At 44.6% G+C, this 21556-nt stretch overlaps 3 protein-coding genes across 3 annotated transcripts; 2 read left to right on the top strand and 1 right to left on the bottom strand.

The window, feature by feature from the left end:
- Positions 1-7637: 7637 nt before the first annotated feature.
- LOC101772752 (UDP-glycosyltransferase 82A1) lies at positions 7638-10054 on the bottom strand. Its single transcript, XM_004955042.2, has 2 exons — positions 9547-10054; positions 7638-8684 (listed from the first exon to the last, which is right to left on the bottom strand). Exons 1-2 carry the CDS (start codon positions 10052-10054, stop codon positions 7675-7677), a joined length of 1518 nt encoding a protein of 505 aa, XP_004955099.1. The 3' UTR covers positions 7638-7674.
- Positions 10055-13291: 3237 nt separating this feature from the next.
- LOC101764632 (ATP-dependent Clp protease proteolytic subunit) lies at positions 13292-14682 on the top strand. Its single transcript, XM_004953142.3, has one exon. The coding sequence runs from the start codon at positions 13485-13487 to the stop codon at positions 14397-14399; it is 915 nt and encodes a 304-aa protein (XP_004953199.1). The 5' UTR covers positions 13292-13484; the 3' UTR covers positions 14400-14682.
- A 2870-nt stretch (positions 14683-17552) lies between these two features.
- LOC101765052 lies at positions 17553-20651 on the top strand. The gene is made up of 4 exons (XM_004953143.3): positions 17553-17759; positions 18178-18272; positions 18704-18970; positions 19498-20651. The coding sequence occupies exons 1-4, from the start codon at positions 17730-17732 to the stop codon at positions 20315-20317; spliced, it is 1212 nt and encodes a 403-aa protein (XP_004953200.1). The 5' UTR covers positions 17553-17729; the 3' UTR covers positions 20318-20651.
- Positions 20652-21556: the final 905 nt, after the last annotated feature.

A 21556-nucleotide genomic window follows, 5' to 3' on the forward strand; every position in this document is an offset into this window, starting at 1 on the left:
ACATCTGATGTGACAGGTGTTAAACTTTAATAGGGTGTTCCCAAACACCCCCTTACAAAACCCATTACATAAGTGGAGGCTAAACGGCGAGACGAATCTATTAAGCCCAATTAGTCCATGATTTGACAATGTGTCCTCGCTTTTACCTTCAAGTTCCAGGTCCGGCGATCCCTCACTACACATTCTGCTACCTTGGGTACCCCTTGGTAGACGGCCGGTATAAAACACCGACACCATGGCACATCATTCGAGAGTGTATGTGATGCTACATATTTTCACCCCTGCATGGATTAGTAAAATTTCCCCTTTTCAAACCTAGCAAGAACCCTATGGTTCCTCCAAGACCAATCATACAGGTCAAAGTAAAGATATAACCAAATTGTAATTTGTATCTCAAAGAGGTTTCCCATCTTCTGATTTAGAATGGAGAAACGAAATCACCATACCTGTTGCTGAATCTGTAGAATTTGAAAGTGTGACAAGGATTAGTTTAGAAGGTTACCTAGAGGTTAAATCCAATGCAGTAGAAGGAATTGGGATTAGAGCAACACAATAGAACCATTGCAACTCCTGTACAGTATATGGATTCCTCACCATGGTCAACGGCAACTGGCGCATGATGATGGTGATGACGTAGTGGAGGAAGGAGACGGCGAGGTGATCCTAAATCCACATCCAGCAACAAATGATCCTTAATCAATGAAGATGGATGTGACACTGCAGTTGCATGAGGATAGAGAGGATCCAAGCTTGCGTAGGTAGGATGGAGAATGGGGCCAACTGGGAGCGGAAGAGGGGCACGGGCTCGCATCCGAGTGAGGATGACTTCGACCAGACTCCACGTGCTAACGCCGGTTGCAGATCGATCTCCTCGCGCCTCCTTTTGCCGCCGTTCATTGTTGCTGTCGCTTTCCCCACCGGTGACGAATCTGCCACCTCCTCTGCAGCCACAGTAGGCTACCTTCTTCGCGGCCAGTGGATGAGGAGGGCCATAGGGTTGAGCCGGAGGGCTGGCTCAGAGGACTAGCGGCGTAGGAGGCAGAGGAAGCGATGGTGTGCGAGGCGAGGAAGCTGAGGTGCGACGAAGCAGGAGGAGGAGAATTTTTCCGGGCACAAGAGGACGCGCACGGCAATGCATTGCACGTAGCCGCTGCGTAGGCCTTCGTTTCAAACCCGACGTAACCGCAACCGACTGACGGCAAACGCGTGGTGACTGGTGACACATGATATGTGGCATGACGCAAATGGCGCAACAGCGAGTTGCTCCCGACAGCCTCCAATTCTTTCAGTGGTATGGATATAGATATTTGTTTCATCACACGATTCGGTTGCCCATCCATCCTTTCCTTTTTTTTTTCTTTTGAAAACTTATGTTGCCCGTCCATCCTGTAAACAACTGGAGTCCGTCCGGCATATATGCTTTACATTTTTCTTTTTCTTTTTCTTTTTCCTTTTTTGCAGTTGGATGGAGATGAAGGCGGCCGCCATGGGCCTCTTATTTGTCTTCAGCATCGTAGCCCCGTGGTGTTATGGTATGCATAGAATTTTTTCAAGACACAGTTCTCGTAGGACGAAAAGGCTTATGCCAAACTCACCCCCCAACCACAGGGTTTATTAGTTAGAAACCATCAAGGCTGGAATGGAGCCGTGCCTAGCAGGCCCGGCCATGTAGCCCTATCGTTGCGCGCCGCTTGATCACACGTGGACGGCCCGTGATGGCGCGCTATGTAGATAGGGTGCGGCCTCCCTCAGCTGGTCCCTATGCCGTACGTGTGTGATTGACTGACATGACGACGCCTCTCCCATTTGCTTGCATCACCAATGTTCTGCGGTGCATGTCGCTCGGCTCCACTGGTTGGCCTGTGCCCTCTCGCCTTCTCCTGCAAGCCTGCTCCGTACGCGTGTGGTGTGACTGATGGGATGGGCGGACGACGGCTGCCCAGTTGCTTGCGTCGCTAGTATTTTGGGGCATAGGAGCCTCACTTTTAGGTGAGGGCTACGTGCTCTTGCAATCCATCGAGGACGGTTGTCTCACATTTTCTCATTTCGTCCATTGGAGACCTTGGTCTCTCCTCTGTTCTCCTCAACCTGAGGTCCTAACAGCGCATTGCACCTCCTTCTACACCTCCCTTCGGCCTTCATCCATCCCCGACGCCTGTTGTCCACCGCTCGCCGAGGAACCAACATAGTATTCCCGCCGGCACTGCACAAGGTGTGCGCGGGTGCAACGAAGACATGGGACGTGCAAGCGTGGTCACCTCCCTCACACCCCTGTGCAACCTCCCATGGTGTAGAGCTTGCCGGCTTGTACCCCAACAGCTAGAGTGGCTGTCAATATGGACGACGCCCAAAAGGTGCTTGAGGAAATGCCTCCAAGGTAAGCCGGTCACTGAATAGTTTTGTTTTTTTTTTCAGTTTTAGCAAGTACCAACTGATGTGTAGGGACATCTCATATCAGTCGGCTCTATCCATTTTCTGTTCACAGTGAAGATTCTTCAAGCCCTATTCTTGCTGTTACAAGTTGCCATGGATTTGTGACTCACCAAGGAGCAACGCTAGGTGAGGATGGGTTGCAAGGATGTGCTGTGCCATGGCTACAAACATCATTCGTTTGTGCTATTGCCGGAGCAGCGGGTGCAACATTCCTTTCATTCACTTTCTGCTGCTCCCGAAGGCTACTCATGGATTCTCCTTTCTTGGTGCTGCAGGGTGCCATGGATTTAGGTTAGAACATCTCCAGTAAGTGGAATCAAATCCTTTTGATACTAGGGTTTCTACTAATTTTGTTTTCCCCTTTCAATTTGGGTTCCCTCGGCCTTTTGACCATTGATTCACATGCAAAATGCTCTGCAGATGATTTGTTTCCCAGTTCAAGTTTTTCTGCTAATTTATATCGTGAAGCATTACCCAACAGACCAGCACAATTTTTGTATGGTTTGGCTTCTGTAGTAAAAAGGGTGCTTACCCTTTTGTTCTTCGTTGTGGTATTGAAATTTGGATGGCGCAAAATGATCTGGAATCTTTAAGAAAATGTTCCATACTAAACTTTTACGGTCCTTAGTATTCTTGCAAAGATATGAACTATAGTTGTAGATATGCATAACTATCAATATATATCTTGTAGTAGCAGGTCAATTGCTCGGTTGATTTGTAGCCTATTCTAATAAGGACAACCCTGTGTTTCAAGCTTTACAATACCGTACTACTATGGAGTTTATGGAGAAGGGGGCCACACTTGCGACGAAGTTAGTTCCCACGTCAGTAACAATTCTGTTTACACGCTGCCCCCATGGGTAGCCAATAGCTCAAGACTTTTGAGTCATAGCATATTATTTGCTAATTTGATTAAATGTGTCACTATATTATGTTTTCAATTCATGCCAGATATGATGTGCATAAACTTAGAGTGCACATTCAGAAGAAAATTGCTCTTGCTGCTTATTTACAAATTTAAAACGCAAGTGAGCATGTTAAATTCAGGGTAGTGGCTAAGGTGAAGTAATTTGATATTTGTTCCACTATTACTTTATTTATCTCTTGCATCTAAGATGTTCAATGATTTTGCCTTTAGCATAGAGCTATGATGATTAAACAAAAGACTTTCTGTTTGGTATGGAATGAAATCGTATGAAGCCATGATATCTTGGTTCTAAATATTAATAATATTTGTTCCATATCGTTTGTTAGTTTCTGTCTGCCGCATCTTTTATCATCATCTTTTCAGTAGAGTATGTTTTGATTTACTTTTAACATAATATGTCTAGAAAAATATTTACACTGCTCCCTTGAAAAAGAGTTTGTAGAGCTTGATAACTTATTTTAGTTGGATTTTGAGCTGCATCTGAACATATGACGTCAATTTTTGTGGTGTCCAACAATAAATTCTAATGTGGACAAACATAGTATCTATTTACTATATATCTATGTATCTTGAAACACTGTAAAGGTTGTGGGAGAGTCAAATGCATACCATATTCAGTTTAGATAGGAATGGGTGGTTTAATCATGGCTACCTTTTTTTTACTAAACATGGCTGCTTTTCTTGCTTTTTCTTAGTAGGAAGAAAATACAAAGGCATATATAAAAATAATTGGTATAAAGGTGCCATGCAAGTGTAGGTGACTTCAAGCAAATAAATGGATCTGAGAATCTGCTGGCATTGCTCGATGGTCATCACACCTAGCAAATCAGCCAAGGCATGGAAACGATCTTTTAAAATTCACTTAAAGCGATTCAATAAAGCTAGGCCCTAAGCATACACAAACATTAATAATAGTGTTACTCAAAACTAAACACTTTTGCTATCCTAAGGGTATAATTCCGATTTGAAGATGGAAAATATGCTTGGATGCAAGGAAAGCCAAAACATTGTTATAGAAGGTGGTCGAGATAACAAGAGGTAATGTTTCTTTACCAAATTGAAATCAACATGCTAAAAAGGTAATGTTCTATTCTTCCAATGTAGGCATAGATTTTCCTTCCAAGAAGCTCATAACACAGAAATACTATATTTGAATGAAATATGTACGTATCTATTCATAATGGAGAAATATTATAGTACTATTGAAAATTTCTTCCTATCTTTGATGAAAAATCATTGCTCAGCAAGTGTGCTTTCCCTAAAATCATTTAGGAGAACAATTATTTCAAGGAATAGTGCTGGAGAGATGAAAATTTTTGACACAAGTCAGTCTCTCTTTTTCCCTCGTATGTTTGCTAAATTGAGTGATTGAATTAGAGAATGCTCCATTATATTGCTTCAGACGATATTTCTTTCCATATTTCTTTGTATGGTTTGCAATTTCCATACATTCACCTCCTATACCATTGGATTTCTGCTGACAAACTTACCCATGTATTACTTCTTTCTAACAGTGACCACAAGGTTTGTCAGATGGTTCCTACCATTACCTGAACTAAAGCTGTGTGAAGAGATACATCGGTTGTACAATGGGTATGTAAATGGGTTGTTTATCTAAATTTTATAATTTTGTGATTCTTATGTATGGTGTTTTGCATTAACTATAAGGACTCTTATGGTCCTTGGAGTCAGTGTTGATATGTTTATTCCTACTTGTAATGCACTAGAGGAGAATTGGTTATAAAAAGTTTAGTCCGTAGTTGATATGTTTATTCCTACTTGTAACTGCTTTATTTATTTTTTACACTGGGTACCTAGCTAAATCGCTGCCCGATACAGTGCTTGGATTGGATGTGCTTATGATATATGCATTTTCCTTTTCCTTTCCCAACAACCATATGTGTACTGATGTTAATCTACTATGCAGTACTAGCTTTTATCCCCACATAAGATGGCCCTTGGATAATCTCATTTTGAGATCACAAACTAAGGCAAGGGTGGTACAGAAGGCTAAAGAATGGATATGTGGATCAGAATGCCAAGCATTGAAATTTTCAGTAGTAATGATGACTCAAAAGGTATCTATGGGAATGAGAAACAAAGCTGAGAAGAAGCTCTATTTATAGAGAAAAGTGTACTCAAGAAATGCTGACTGAATTCTATTTATTTCTCATGCAGTTTGTGACATTTAGATTTCTTAGATAACCTCAGCAAACCCAAATACTGAACCTACTACATCTTTTTCTACAAAATCTATTTCATAACATATTAGGATGCTTGGTCCAGTGTGAATTTCATAAGAAAAGGGTGCCCCGATCCGTTCTGTATAAAAAGAACTACATGGCGAGGAAGAAGCAGTAAGTTACTAATAAGAAAAGATGACATATTACATTATATGGTGACCCATACACAACTACGAAATGAAGCGCTGGCTTGAACATAATATTAGATAGCTAAGCGACAGTGGCAACTGGGTCAGAAGTGACAAGCCCGATGTGACGAGTTAGACGCCCAGAAATATAAATCAGCTTAATTTATTCATTTTTAGGACTGAATCTAGTTTCATATCTTAAAATAAAAATATCAACGACAGATTACAAGGAAACATTTCGACTTTAAAATAACCGCTCCCCACCAGTAAAGAATTCTAGAAAAAAAATCAGATATTCCATCTTCCTATTCAATGCGCACACAATTATTTAGGATATATAAAGGTATCCTCTATATACGTACGTCCCAGCACAATGCTTATATCCGAACAATGTAGCACGTGGACCCAAATTGGCAAGTCTGTTTAGACTGCATCTAAAAGAGCACAACAAAATGAAGGCCCAATAGCTTATTTAACTACAGCTATAGATAAAAAATATATATGCAAACAGTGTACAAACTCAACCAAGCCAAAACCAAACCCCATGCTAACGACATGTTCTTGATATTGATCGAGTTGGAGGGAGTTAGAGACTACCGTGGAATCCTTCCATAGTTATGCCGGTGATCTTCATTACCAAAGCACCATGATAGTTTCCAAAACCCTTCATATAATCTCCAGACGTTAATTGTTTGGCTTATTATAGCCACCCGATCGCTGAGGGTACGTGTAAGGCTCACGTTCGGTTTCCCTCCATGGATAACGTTCCTCTCTATCGCCATATCCTGTAATGACAGAAAATGGAATTGCCCCGCACATCTAGGTAGTAGGGTAGGCGAACACTTTTTATCAAGTGAGGCGTACGACGATAGAGGGAAAGGGGAGATGATGGCGTAAAGGAACTGAAGAGTGTACCAACAACAACGCTGAAAATCTTTAATTATTTAGGATATTATACCACGCCACACACAATGATCAGGTGCGCGCCGCAGCCACTAGTTAAGGATTATACATGAGGAGCATCCCGGTGCATGCATGTAGCATGTACTGTATATCTGATTGAGACATGATAATAAAAAAAAAGGAAAGAAGCTCCACATGACCACATACATCTAGCTAGTGTTCATATGAAATTTAGATTTTGAGTCATACCTTGTTGGGGGTATGATGTATGATATCATGTTATTATTTTAATAATCACATAGACTACGTGTATACTCCATATTCTAGCTGCGTAAAGGGTCAAGATTGTTCTTGGATTAACTGTATCACCTTCATATAATTGTCATAAAAAAGCTTCCTTTATTGTAAAAAAAAAACTTTTGTGTTCATCTAATTTGTTGTGTTCGTCTTAGGGCCTGTTTGGCAACCAAGTGTTAAAGTTTAACACCCGTCACATCGGATGTTTGGATGCTAATTAAGAGTATTAAATATAGGCTAATTACAAAACTAATTGCATAGATGGAGTGTAATTCGCCTAGACGAATCTATTAAGCCTAATTAGTCCATGATTTGACAATGTGGTGCTACAGTAACCATTTGCTAATGATGGATTAATTAGGCTTAATAGATTCGTCTCGCGAATTAGCACAGGGTTCTGCAATTAGTTTTATAATTAGCTCATATTTAGTTCTTCTAATTAGCATCCGAACATCCGATGTGACACTGTTAAAGTTTAACACCTCGTATCCAAACACCCCCTTACAACGTGAGAAAAAGAATGTAATGACCTATTAGCTGACTTCACTGTAGTTCCATATGCATTCAACGATTTTCTATCAGTCCATTGAAAAAACTAAACGCATTCTTACAACAACAATCTAATAACATCATAATTTATGTAAATTTGTTAGATGGGAAATCTAACTATTAAACACAAATAGGTAACTTGCAAATAGCAAAACGAAAAAAATCCACAAACATTTTTTGTGATTTTATAAACTTATAATTGCCCTAACACAAAGTCACCTCTCATGATTCCATCCACAAAAGAGTCTAGGTTTCTCTTCGCCGCGCATCTCGCCTCACCCATCATGACTCTTTGCCTCAACACCACAACCTTGTCCTGCATACGCCTTCCCTCTTCTCCTTCCATGATCTTCTCGACACAATCTTCCACGACACTTCTCTTCGTGCTCGAAAGCCTGATCCCCGTCTGCCACATCTTGACGATGTAAGCGCAGTTGATGAACTGATCGCCGGACACAGGGTAACACAGCAGGCGCACCCCATGCTGTATGGCCTCCAGCGTGGAGTTCCACCCGCAGTGCGTCAGGTAGCACCCGAGAGCCCTGTGTCGGAGGACGTCTTCTTGCGGCGCCCAATCGACGATCTTGCCACGGCCGGCGACCGCCTCCGCGTACTGGCTGGGGAGGCCTTCTCGCCACGACGGCTCGTCTTTGAGCGCCCACATGAACGGCCGGCCGGTGGCCTCCAGACCCAGCGCGAGCTCGTTGATCGCGTCTCGCCCGATCGACGGGACCCAGCTTCCGAACGAGACATAGATCACCGACCCCGCACGCTGCTGGTCTAGCCACTCCATGCAGGTCTCGTCCGCTTGCCACATGCTAGGGTTCTTGACGGGTGGCGAGTCATCACGCAGCAGATCGTCTTTGGTGCCGCAACTGAAGCTGCCATTTGTTGGCAGTGGTCCGACTTGGAGGATCTGCGGAGCCTGTGACGCATGAAGGTGCTTGGCGGAGTCGTCGCCGGCGACAGCTTCAGCGGGGAAGGTGTTGACGAGGATGGCGCGGAGGCCCTTTGCGCGCTCCATGATCCAGAGCCAGTAGGCGAATCTTGATTTCAGGCACGCTGCGTCGCCCACGAGCCACGGCAGTTCTGCCGTACTCAGCTCTAGCACTCCAGGCAATACGTGGAGGCCGTCGCCAATCTGGTAGTCTCCGTTTACTTTCTGTTCGCCATTGTTTAATCTTTTGGTCGATATGGGAATGCCTACACATGTGACAAGGAACAGAACAAATAACTAGAGAAGTTGCAGCTTTTGGTACGAACATCAGTTGTTTATTTGCAACTTTTGCAAAACTTGAATGTTATCTCAAGTGGGTAGTTGCATTGCAATGTATAAAGCCATTATAGTTTGTAGTCGTTGCTTTGCCTCGTGTAGTCATGTTATTGCTCTGAGGCTATACAATTGTTTTGAGCAACTTGTTGTGCCAGAGATGTCCTTTACAGATCACTGCTGGACTTGCCAGGAAACTAACCCCACGAGACAGTTTTCAAATAACTGAGGCTAATGAGTAATGTCATCTGTTCTAAGTATTGGTGCACCACCAAATAGCAAAATCCATTGAAGAAAGGTAGAGCTTTCCAAGGAACACACGTAAGAAATAGCAGTTTGTAAGCTGATGGCACTGGGGCTTGGTGTTTCAATTTCCAAGCGTGCAAATTAACATCGATAAACATAGTGTCGGTTTGGCGCGCCATTGCTGGGTTTGCATACAGCAAGATAGATAGTGTATTTAGTTAGCTTAGTACATGTGTAACTAACTGATCTGTTCCTGACCATATAAACAAAGACCCTAGTTTAGCTGTATCTGGGGCAGCCAGCTATTGTGCATCGGTATTTGAAGCCTAACCGTAAGAATAACGCTAGGTTGATCTAGCTTATGGATCCCAAGAATCATGTGACCACAGCTGATTTGTAACAGAGGCATGTGATGAGCACCGGTGCATGCACCATCGTATGTGAAGTTAGCTAGCACATAGTTGCAAGCTGAGACAAGGAAATCACAAAGCCAGATGAATGCAATCTTAGAATGCGTGGACCGTGCAGGAGCTGCACGTAGGAGCGTACCGGAATCTGAGATCAACCCCTTGTCGATGAGCTCCGGGATGGCCGCCACGACGCGGTAGGTCGCCAGCATCGCCGGCCAGAAGCCCACGGCCGGCACGCCGCACCGGGCGGCGACGGGGACCGCCCACGACGCCAGGACGTCGGCGATGAGGCACCCCACGTCGCGGCGAGTCGTCATCAGCATCTCCTCCAGGCTGGCGGGCATGCGGTGCTCCATGGTGTGCACGAAGCTGGCGAAGCCCGGGGGCTCGCCTTCGCCGTCGTCCGGCACGCCGCTGTCGATGGACGCGAGCTCCACGCCGACGCCGTCTCCGCAGCCGGCCTGGTCGCAGGCGCTGACGATGCGGCGGTGGACGAAGTCGGGCACGGCGACGGTGGCCGCGACGCCGCGCGCGGCGAGGGCGCGCGCCAGGCGGAGCATCGGGGAGACGTGGCCCTGCGCGGGGAACGGCACGAGGATGACGGCGGCCTCGGGGCGGAGGGGCACGAGCTCTGGCTCAGCGCCCATGACGGCGACGTTTGGGAAGCTAAGCCGCCGGTGACAACGGCGGTGTTGGACTTTGGCTGTTCTGGATGCGAGCGCGATGTGCGCGTGGGATTTAAAAGAAGGCGCCGCACGTCGTGGACTTACATTTCCGGTTTCCTTATTGGCCTAATGGCCCTTTCGATCCGGTTGACATTCGTTAACTAACGATCTCACGCCACTTGTTAAACGCAAAGTAAACGCATCTAGATATCCATGTATGCCTGACAGCTTAATTAGCCGTTGTTATCCAGTTGAGCAGATGTGAGATAACGACTGTTTGGCAATTGGAACGCTTGCTCTCATTTTGATTTGTTAAATCAATTCCTCGTGGTTGTTGGATTTGCGATTTATGGAGCAATCTAACTGAAACTGAATGCTTCATTGGGAATAAAAGAAAGGACCAAATGTTTGATAAGGACTGAATCATGAACAACAGAAGTTCTTTTTCATTCTATAAGACAGTTTTGACTTTTTCCCATATTAATTAATTATTAGGAGAAAAGTTACAATCAATTGAAAAAACAAAGGAAAAGAAAAATATTTTTTTTTTCAAAACACACTGCACAGTGATGGTCATATAAAAGCACATAAAATACACCTTATGAACGCACACTAGCCTTATCCATCCCTATGAATGCATATGAGATACCAAGCTTAGATGTCTGGCGATGGACAAAATGTGCTTGGAATTGTACCAGAAGCACGCAGAATCTAGGAAAGGAAACATGGGGTTGGGCCTCATGCTTATTTTACTTCAAAATTCCCATGAAAAAAGCCCATTCTATAGGAATTTCAGAAGGAATTGATAGGATTTCCTTCATTCCAGAGAATCTCGTAGTAAATTTTTCTATAGGAATGAATCCTCCGTGATTCCTCTATTTTTCCTCCACTCCCAAGGGTGCCTCGTATCATACACGAGTGGATTGGTTCCACTATAAGGAGTATCTCGGTTTGCAAGTAATATTGACTTAAATAGAAACAAACTCAACAATCAATTGTAACATCCAATATATCTACCATACATTTTGATAGCCATCGATGCAACAAAAAGAAAAAAAAAGCATGACAAAAGTAAAACATCAGCATGACAAGGAAAAGTTATTCGAACACTGCATCGCAAAAAAATAGCATGACCAAAAGGTCCAAAACGATGTCACACAAATAGCTAGCCGCACGAAAACCATCTGATTAATCTGACTGATCTTGTTGTCTACCTTTACTTGGAACCCACTTCCCCTACTCCCCGTGCCTTGTTATATAGAAGACCTTGTTTATGTGGATCCTGCCATCTCCTCCTGAAAAGAGGAGATCATGCCAATGCGATATTTGGATATTGGTAACGATGAACAAAGTAACATTATAGATTGCGATGTGACAAGAAGCCCCAAGCAACTCTATAGTCATTTGTCACAGCTTGGGGGCAGTAGTACACACATACACTCAAAGAAAAGTTAGTCAAATATGGATAACAGTGCAGTTTGCTTATCCAAAGTACCCATGAGAGACCAAATGATGATGATTTCACCGGATGACGATCTGGATGAATAATTGTTGTGATGAAATGCAGGGAGTATCACATGATTAATTAATACACGCCTAATTTGTTGCTAACTTTCAAATTTTGTCTAATTTTAAGTCTAATGTGCCACCGTGTTTTAGGCTTAAAGACCGGACTGCACCAGCGTAAGCAGATTACAGCACTTCGTTGATTCAACCTGACACAGAAAGAAAACTAAACTACCCGCCATTATTTTTTGAAAGAGGAAAAAAAAAACTAAACTACTCCGCCATTATTTGATTGAGCATCACCCAAATTGGCTCTTCCTTCCCATCACTTCCGCTGAATTCTCCACCTTCTCCGGCATCAGTTTCAGGTCCGATTCAAGAGCCTGCATCTGCGAGACCCAGTCTTTCAAGTCCAGGCACCGCGGCTGATGGTCAATTCTTCTAATACTGTTTACCAAAAACTGTATTGACACATCACCTTGGCTCCATTCTGCAAAACAGAGCCCTGATGACATGGGTCTAAAATATCATCCCTAGAAAGAATACCACGGGCTCAGAAACTCAAAGCCCCACTGCCCATAGGTTGTAGCCTGAGCAGAGCAGGAACCCAGAATCCAGACGCGAACTACTGCAAACGAGATCAGAGCAGTCCTATGCAAAATGCCTGCATCCGGATCTTTGGTCCCAAAATATTCAGATTCAGGCCATGCCTGCAGAGCCTCTCTTGCACCTGGCGGGGAAATAAAACCTCTTCTCGCACGTTCTGGCTGCTGAAAAGGACTGGGGCAAAATATCTTTACGACTGGTGAACCGAGGTTGCAGTAGCTAGTAGCCGCAGCAAGGAGCCAAGATCACCGCGCCCGCCGGACGGCGACGTCCACCGGCGCCGGCGGCCCTCGCGCGGCAGCTTCGCGGATCGCAGAAACCAAGTCAGAGGCGGATTCTTGCACGCATCGGACGCCCGCGCGTGCGGGCGCCGCCGTGGCATGGGCATGGCATGCCAGTATGCCACATCGCAGGATTCCCCGCCACGAGCTCCTAATCCCCACCAGACAAAACACCACCCCTGCCTCAGTTGGAACCCTCTGGGCCGCTGATCTCTCTTCGCTAGCCAGATCCCACCGTAAGATGCAGTGTTTGGTGGCAGCGTCGCACACGAACATAGTGAATCACCCATACAATAGCTGTATCTGATTACACTGCATTTACCGTTAGTAGCATCTCATCGTTAGCTACTCGCGCACAAGGAAGAGCAAAATATTAAAACAACATGATCTATCTACAAGAAAACTTCAAAATGTTGCACTCGTCGATAGTACCAGGCTGATAATTCCATATGAGAACCTGATGTTCACTTCAGGTTCAGACATTTACAGACCGAATTCGCAACGAATTTGCAGACGATGTAAAAGTCAGAGTAGCAGCGGGATGGGATATACCAAATTTGCAACGAATAGGGAAAAAATCCGTCGCATGTGGAACCAAATTCGCCGCACCTCCACGCAAAAACAAAATATGGAAAACCAAGTTCCCAACCCAAAACTATCTCACCTCCGCCGGTAACCGAGTCCTGATTCATGTGGGCCAAATTCTTTCTTGGAGAAAAAGCAGAGAGCCCAGGCAGACAAGCCCGTCGGGCAGGAGAGCATGACGAAAGATCCAAACCCACCCGCTCCGTCCGAACCGAAGCGGCAGCGTCCGGGACTCGCGATTCCACCTCCTCCTCCTCCGTCTCGTATCCTCCCCACCTGACCTCACCCTATCCGTTTCACACTCCTCCACGCTTGCTATAACTCTTTCCTTTCCGGGCCGTCCCCTCCTCCCCCAATCCCCAACCCACGCCCTCCGCCCCCGGCCACCGCCTCAGATCCCCCGCCCCCTGCCCGAGCGCGACGCGGCCGCCGCCATGACGCCCTCCTCCGCCCTCGCCCTCGCCCACCTCGCCGCGGCCTCCCCGCTCCCGGCCTCCTCGCCGCGGCCCTCGCCCCGGCCCGGCTCGCTGAGCCTGGGCCCGGGCTCCGCCGGGCTCGGGCCGCGCCGGCTCGTCGTGGCGGCGCCCCCGCGGGCGTTCTTCTCCTCGTCGCCCTACCAGCCGCCCCAGCCGGAGGGGTTCTCGCCGCACCGCGAGTACGGCCTCGTCCCCATGGTCATCGAGACCACCTCCCGCGGGGAGCGCGCCTACGACATCTTCTCGCGCCTCCTCAAGGAGCGCATCGTCTGCATCCACGGCCCAATCGCCGACGACACCGCCTCGCTCGTCGTCGCGCAGCTCCTCTTCCTCGAGTCCGAGAACCCGCTCAAGCCCGTCCACCTCTACATCAACTCACCGGGGGGCGTCGTCACCGCCGGGCTCGCCATCTACGACACCATGCAGTACATCCGCTGCCCCGTCACCACGCTCTGCATCGGCCAGGCCGCCTCCATGGGCTCGCTCCTCCTCGCGGCCGGGGCGCCCGGTGAGAGGCGCGCCCTGCCCAACGCCAGGGTCATGATCCACCAGCCCTCTGGTGGCGCGCAAGGGCAGGCCACCGACATCGCCATCCAGGCCAAGGAGATCCTCAAGATGCGCGACCGGCTCAACAAGATCTACCAGAAGCACACGCGCCAGCCCATCGATAAGATCGAGCAGTGCATGGAGAGGGACCTGTTCATGGACCCCGAGGAGGCGCGCGACTGGGGCCTCATCGACGAGGTCATCGAGAACCGGCCCGCCTCGCTCATGACCGAAGGACTCGGTGGAGGCGGCCTCGATGTGCCCAACCTCGGCGGCGGCGGCGGCGGCGGACGGGGAAGGGATGTTGAGGAGCCCTCTGCGGTGTGAGGAACGGTGGCCACAAAGGTGAAATCCTATCGCGTCCGGTGGCTGTGTTTGTCGTTAGATCCAAAGGTTTAATTCTTACTAGACAAGGTTAACCTTGTTGTTCTGGTTGCCGAGGCGTCCGGCTCCCCATTCCTCTTCTTGCTTCAATTGCCTGAATTGAGTTATTGGTGATAATTATTGCAACTCCAAGGAAATTTCGTTCCTGATACGGATAAATTGACACAGTATTGTGTATGTTGTACTATATTAGTATCAATTCCATAATGGAGCATTGAAAATCTCATCTCTGCTGTTCCCTCCTCACATCACAGTAAATGTTCTTGAGCTTTGTTTCTATCGGTGTCAAACTTGTGTTTTTTTAAGATGTTCATGGTACATGTTCTTTCATGTGTGCCAGTTTTCTTCCAATGGCTTAGTTGCTCAGGCCTGACTTAGCATCTATTGCTGACCACATATTATGTAACTGCGGTACGAAGATGAATGAACATTCTGTAATGTCCTGATCCACCATGATGCCTGTGCCTTTCTCTTGCTACTAGATGTACCTAGGAGGCCTCATCATTTGTGATATTCAGAAAATTGATTACTTACTTGGTTTGTTATTTACATTTGGGTGGGTTGGTTAAATTCCAAGACAAGAAGCATGCCTAAACATGCCATTATTTGGTTGAGCATTAAGGCATGCAAAATTTACAAATGGGTGTTGAAATAGTTGTTTTAATTAACTCTTGTGGTCACCCAAAAGAGCATCTTTTAAGGTAGCTCAATTTTTAGTCCCATGCCTTCTAACATAGGATTTTTTTCACGTCAATACCATATTGAACTTCTGTTATGTTGTGTAGCTCAAATTCTGTGGATCCTCGTTAACTTCAAACTTGTTTCAAACTGTTCACAAGTTGAAGTTCATTGGTATGAGCTAGAGTATGGAGCAAACTGCATGCAGCAGGTTGTCTCCAGTCTTTATTAGAGCTTAATAGAATAGACCATGGAGTTAAGCTCTGATGCATTTGACTTCTAGGAAAAGATTTAAAAGATTTTTCAGCATTGAGCTGTGTGAGTTTGGGATGGAACTTTTGAAGTTTTTGTCGAATTGAATTTGTGTGTCAGCAGGTGAGCACATGGTTCCACTTCAAGCTTTAACAGTTCTGATATATATATTTATATCTGACGGCAATAGGAATTTTCCACCTAGTGAACTGTATGCAATCAAGCACTCGAGCAGGGTAATAAAAATTGTATAATGGTGAATGTACTTATAATTTCAATAACGTTTAACGTCTGTTCTCAAAGTTTGTTACGGCTGCAATCTAACAACCTATGTAATCTAAAAAGATTTAATAGAGCTTGGTCCTAAACTTTGATGCTCTGCGTGGCTCAGTCAAAATATGCAATAGAACCCATATTTTGCATCACTCCATGCAAAGAGCATTGTAAGTGTAGCTGGACAAATGAACGAACCAGGATCAATTTTGGCCAAGTTATTGCTTGTGTAATGCTGGATTTGATCATGGTGGTGATTTTTTTTGATAATCATAATGGTGGTGATTATAATCCATATGCAGTAGACTGCATTGCAGTTGGATGGCACCAGCATCCTGTAGCATTTTAAAATTTGAAGCTGTTAACACTCTTCTACTCTACCAACAGTTGGTACTTGTTATGGAAAGTAACAGTTTGTATTATCTCGTATTGTTGGTGGTTCTGTTCAGGAGTGAAAACAAAACATGTGTTTTTCTCAGATTCAGTGGAAATTCTGAGTCTTTCACTCACATTCCAGCTTAGGAGATTTTGAACTCATATTTGGTTGTTCTTGTTCCATGTTATCTGGCTTGTGGAGTCTTGTGTCAAGAATTTTTAGTTGTGTGTACCTCTTAAGTTTGTAGGCTTATTTTGTTTCCTTTGAACAGACCTTTGACCAGCAATTGCTCTATGATGAATACATATTTTTTTTAGAATATTTGTGTTATTATCTTCATATTTAAAAATACTTACACATCAATGAAATATATGGTGTAATTGTTGGTTAGAGCCACACTTAATGAAACTAAAATACATATAATAAAAAAAACCCTGGATGGAGGACTATTATTTAGTCAGGAAGACTGATTAAGGTCTTGGCATGGAAAGTTCAGAAAGTTTAGTAGCTGACTTGTTGAGTTTGATTGCTGCGTCAGCTAATGGAGTAAATTTGACATTTTCAACACATGTTTTTACTCAGAGCTGTCATGATTCTGAATTCTGATATAGCAACATCTGATGTTGAATTTAGGATTTCAAGAATACATTGAGTTCTCCACCTAATGGAAACAGTATGTAATCTAGCACTTTTGTAAGACTTGGTATATTGGTGAATTTTGGGGATTCAAGAAATATCCACGATTCTGCACTAAGGTGGTTGCTGTTGCATGCGTATCTGAAATTGAGATGTATATGGGCCAACCAAAAGCTTCCTTCACACCTATGGCACCTGAGTTCGACAGGACCTTGTTTTAAGTCTAGGCAAGAGCATCATCTCAAATTGTGGTCGTTTTAGTAGTCGTTTTAGTAGATATACACTATCTACTATAAATTCAAAAACAAATCTAGAAATATTGGATTGACCTACAATTTGAAATGGAGGAAATACATCGCAACGGCTCCAGTGGTACTCCTCTTTCTCATGCCAGATTGGTAAAATAGGCTTGAAATCTGGTTTCGCTGTTCAAATGTAGTCCATGTTCAATGCTTCAAACAAAAAAGCGAGCTTTAAATGAAGTCTTGTTTTTGCAACAACAGCGAATCAGCGATGCGGTATACCATGTTACCAACGATATTCTACTACTGCTATCACCATGCTACGAGGGACGAAGAATTGACAACTATTGCTGCCGCAACTGTTGGGCCCCTCCGCTAGTTCTGGTGTTCAATGATGCATAAAGGGTTAACATGTCGCCAAATAGAAAATAGAAAGCGATAAAGATCATGCCAAGCTTCTCCATGGAAGGACTCACGGCTGCTTATCGCGCTGATCGACGACAATAATGATCAGCGAGGCAGCAGATTGTTGTTTTGTAGACCTGCACAAGAGGCCCAACGTTGCCGAGTACAACTATTATGGGCCGCATTGTGTGGCCCATGAGGACCGAAAGAATCCGGTACGACCCAGGCTTCCGGCTAAACCCCTGCTTCTCCCACGACGACGCCGATCGCCGCCGCCGCCGCCTCATTTCCCAGCCCTTCTCCCGTCTTCACCCCAGCTCGAGCGTTCCGGCCGGCGTGGCTCGCTTCTCCTAATTCTCGCGGGGCCAGGAAGGGGCCCCCGGCTGCCACTCTCGGCAGCGCCAGGCCAGAATGGCTTTCCTCTTCAACAAGTTCCAGGAGGTGAGCGTCCCTGTCTGTGTCCCTTCACATCTCGCAACCGTCGGCGGGATCTCGATCTGCCTAATTCCTCCCGGTCGCGGGCGACGAAACCCTTCATGGATTTCCTTGACACGAGGGAAGTTCGAAACCATATTGCACGCTTTGACCTGATAGAATATGGGAGATGCTCGGCACGCAATTGGGCATTTTCTGCAGTCCACCTGCGAAGCTTGCTTCTCCTTCTTAGATTTGCTCTTAGCTTCAAAGCTCCCTGCATCCTCGTTCGGATGACTATTTGATTTCTCCGTTATTCATTTAGTGCTACTGCTAACTCAATGAGCACAGCAGAGCACTAGCCTACGGAACACCACGAAGATTTCTTCTTAATCACCGTAAATCTGTATATCATTTTAATTGATTCTATTGTTAAATTTTACAGGCGGTCAGAACACTTGCTAAGAACCCCATGTTTGCTCGTGATCCAAGGCATCTTCAATTTGAAGCTGATGTAAACCGTTTGTTTCTCTATACAAGGTTTGCTAATATCCAAAAGAGGCTCTGTATTCCTACTTTTTTCTTCACTGTGATTTTTTTTCAAGATGAGCATTATGAAATTTCTGTGTATGCAATAAGTACCTTTCCTCCCTTGATTAGTGAAGAACATAAATTTGCACTTGTAATTGGGTTTGTTCCTGCATTCTTGCAAGCCTTCAGGACCAATTTGAGCCTGTTAAGGTGGTTACTGGTTTCTTGTTGTTTATAGGTCATAAGGCATCCTTATGAATCTCTGTGGTTAGATGAGTCACACCTTGTTGACTCTTCTGCTAGCTGCAGGGATTAAGCCACTAAACCATTTATGTTGTCATCTCTGTCTATTGAGATTGTATTACTGCTTTCTTAAGTTCTCCTGCAAAGCCATATGTGAAGACTACTGCTTTCTTAAGTTTCTTTTACTGTGCACTTAGCTATTATCGTCTGGGGGAGAATGCTGAAGAGAAGGATGCGGAGGAGATTATTGACTTGGCTAGCAAAGCATCTGTTACTGACCAGCAGAAACAAGTGCAGGATAATGTTCATTATCAACTTAGTGATATATGCCAAACAATGGATAGCATTCTTCGTCCTCATGTAACAAATGATCCATCGAATAATCCTTCAGAAGCAGAGAGTCATTCTCGGCGTAGTGGATTGAGTTTTGCTGTTGGCGGAGCTGCATCTGCAAACAAGCAAAGGTAGTGCTCTCACTAAGTACACTAAATTGGTGCATTCCTGTCAATAGGTATATCATCCTAAAATAGGCTACTAAGCGCATTGATCGCTTGCTTCTGGATTGTCCTGTTGAATAACTTGTACCACTGAGGTGTCACTCTATACATTTTTCTGCAACTAAACTAATGAAGATACTTAATGTATGGTAACCGCAGTTCATTTACCTCTGTATGGGCCTATGTGGGATGGGTACAGCATTCCTTTGTAACTCTCAAGATTTTTTGTGTTTTGTGATAACCATGCTTCGACTGTACATACCATAATGTCAAATCTCAAGTCAATTTCATACTGGCACTGTTTGTTTAAAACTCCAGACTAAGGTTACATAAGTATGCATTGATCTGTTGCTGATGACGTCATATGCATCATTGCATAAACATGTTGCAAGAAGCAATGATAAACCCTGAAGAGGTTATGTATGTTTACTGTTTGCACTTGCTTCTGTTTGATGAATTGTAGGAAGCTAAATGCTTATCTATTTGCTCTGCAGTGCAGCTATCCCTGCTACACGGCCTTTAACTCGAGCAGAACTGTCAAATAAATTCAGGGATCATTTTGGGTACACCCTTGACATCAGACCATCTGGAATTCCTCACAAAGATGCAGGCCAAGGTCTGTTCTTATCTGGAGAAGCAAATGTTGGTGCTGTCCTGGCCATCTATCCTGGTGTTATATATTCACCTGCTTATTATCGATATATACCTGGATACCCAAGAATTGATGCATGCAACAACTATCTGATCACAAGATACGATGGAACAATAATTGATGCAAAACCATGGTGTTTGGGTGGTGAAACAAGAGAATTATGGGATGGTTCAGATTTGGTGGACTACAATGCTGTACCACCTAAAGGCTCAGAGAACAACTCTGATCGGGTGTGGAGAATGCTTAGCAAGCCTCTAGAGAAAAGTGTGAGGGAAAGTTTCAGTGAAGTGCTTGAACGACGAAATCCCCTTGCTTTTGGTCATTTTGCAAATCATCCACCAAAAGGTTCAAGTCCCAATGTCATGATATGCCCATATGATTTTCCTTTGACAGAGAAGGAGATGAGAGTACACATACCTAACGTTACGTTTGGTGGTGAAGAGCCCATTAAGATGAAGAGGTTTGGCTCCTTCTATTTCAAGTCTGGAAGTTCCGATAATCAGGCTGGGGATTCTCTAGTTCTAAAGACGCTAGTATTAGTGAGTACAAGGTCCATCCATGATGAAGAGCTCTTCCTTAACTACCGTTACAGTAACTCCAAGCGTCGACCAGAATGGTATAGCCCTGTTGATGAAGAAGAGGACAAGAGGAGATGGGGCTAGTTCAGCACTTCTGTACCATTCTGGCTATGCAATTTTTTCCTAACACTTCCTAGTTCTTTTTTTATTTCCAGAAATTGCAATAGAGCCCTGGTAAGCTCCTTAAATCAATATGGTAGTTTCAGGTTCCTATTGTTTTCCCCCCATTTGCTACAACAATTGTTTGCTGTGGCATTTGTCATCATGCAAAAAGTAGAGTGCCTCCTGTAAACTCGTGGGTACTTGTAGCACATAAGGAATACTGGTTGTATTGTTGTTACTCCCTTTGTGTGTGCCTATCCCAGCGATTTAAGGGAGATGAATAATTTATGAATCTACTTCCTGATGTTGAAACTTACATCCAAATTTGCCAGAACTTGCCTTTTTAACTTATGCTTTCCAGTTTGGTTCCCATCTGCTATCTAAAGTTCTAAATTATGTACTCAGTCTCAGAAAAAACAAAAGATTGGAAATCAAATTAATTTGTTTTCAGAAGTTTGTGCTTGCAGCACTTGAAAGGGCGCGCTTTTGAAACAGAAAAAAAAAAGGAATGGTGATATTTCTTCCTTCTTACTGATACTTGTCATCTAATAAATAACTTAAAGCTAGCAAAAACAGCTTATTGTTTCCATTTTTTCTGTGACCAGGTTGTCAAACAGAGTTCTGCTGTAGGGTTGCTTCTTTTTTAGCCATCCTGAATTGAATATGCTCGTATTGCCTAGTGGCCATCCTCTTGCTGCATGACCTGTTCTTCCTTGCAATCCCCGCTTCACTGAAAATTATGCAGGACAGTTGACTATATTCCTTCCTCTTGAACTATGCTGTATGTGGTATTTTTGCTCTTCCTTGAGATATGCATTGCCTGGTGTCATCATGGCGATTTAGCTAGCTAGTAGCACCGAAAGAGTGCATTCTTTGGTAACACCACAAGAAATTTATCAGTCAAATGGCTGCTCCAGGAAGCCTTGAGATTTTGCGGTCTGGACGGTGATTTTGCTTCGATCGTATAGCTTGAAAGGTTAGTTAATTCCTGTAGTATATGACCTATTTAGTTGATTATTCACTTCCTTCCCATAGTCTCTTGGGGCTGCAGTTATGCCTTCATCAGGCATCCCTTGCTTCAGGTTGGTAGAATCCTGTCGACTGCTCGATTGATGTCAAGCATCACATCAAACATATCATAGATGGTTTGTTACCTAATCGAGATAAGTCGCCAACTCATATGGTAATGGGACAAAGCACCCAGATAATTTTGAAAACGAG

The sequence above is a fragment of the Setaria italica genome, chromosome I (assembly GCF_000263155.2).
Source record: "Setaria italica strain Yugu1 chromosome I, Setaria_italica_v2.0, whole genome shotgun sequence".
NCBI classification, from domain to species: domain Eukaryota; kingdom Viridiplantae; phylum Streptophyta; class Magnoliopsida; order Poales; family Poaceae; genus Setaria; species Setaria italica.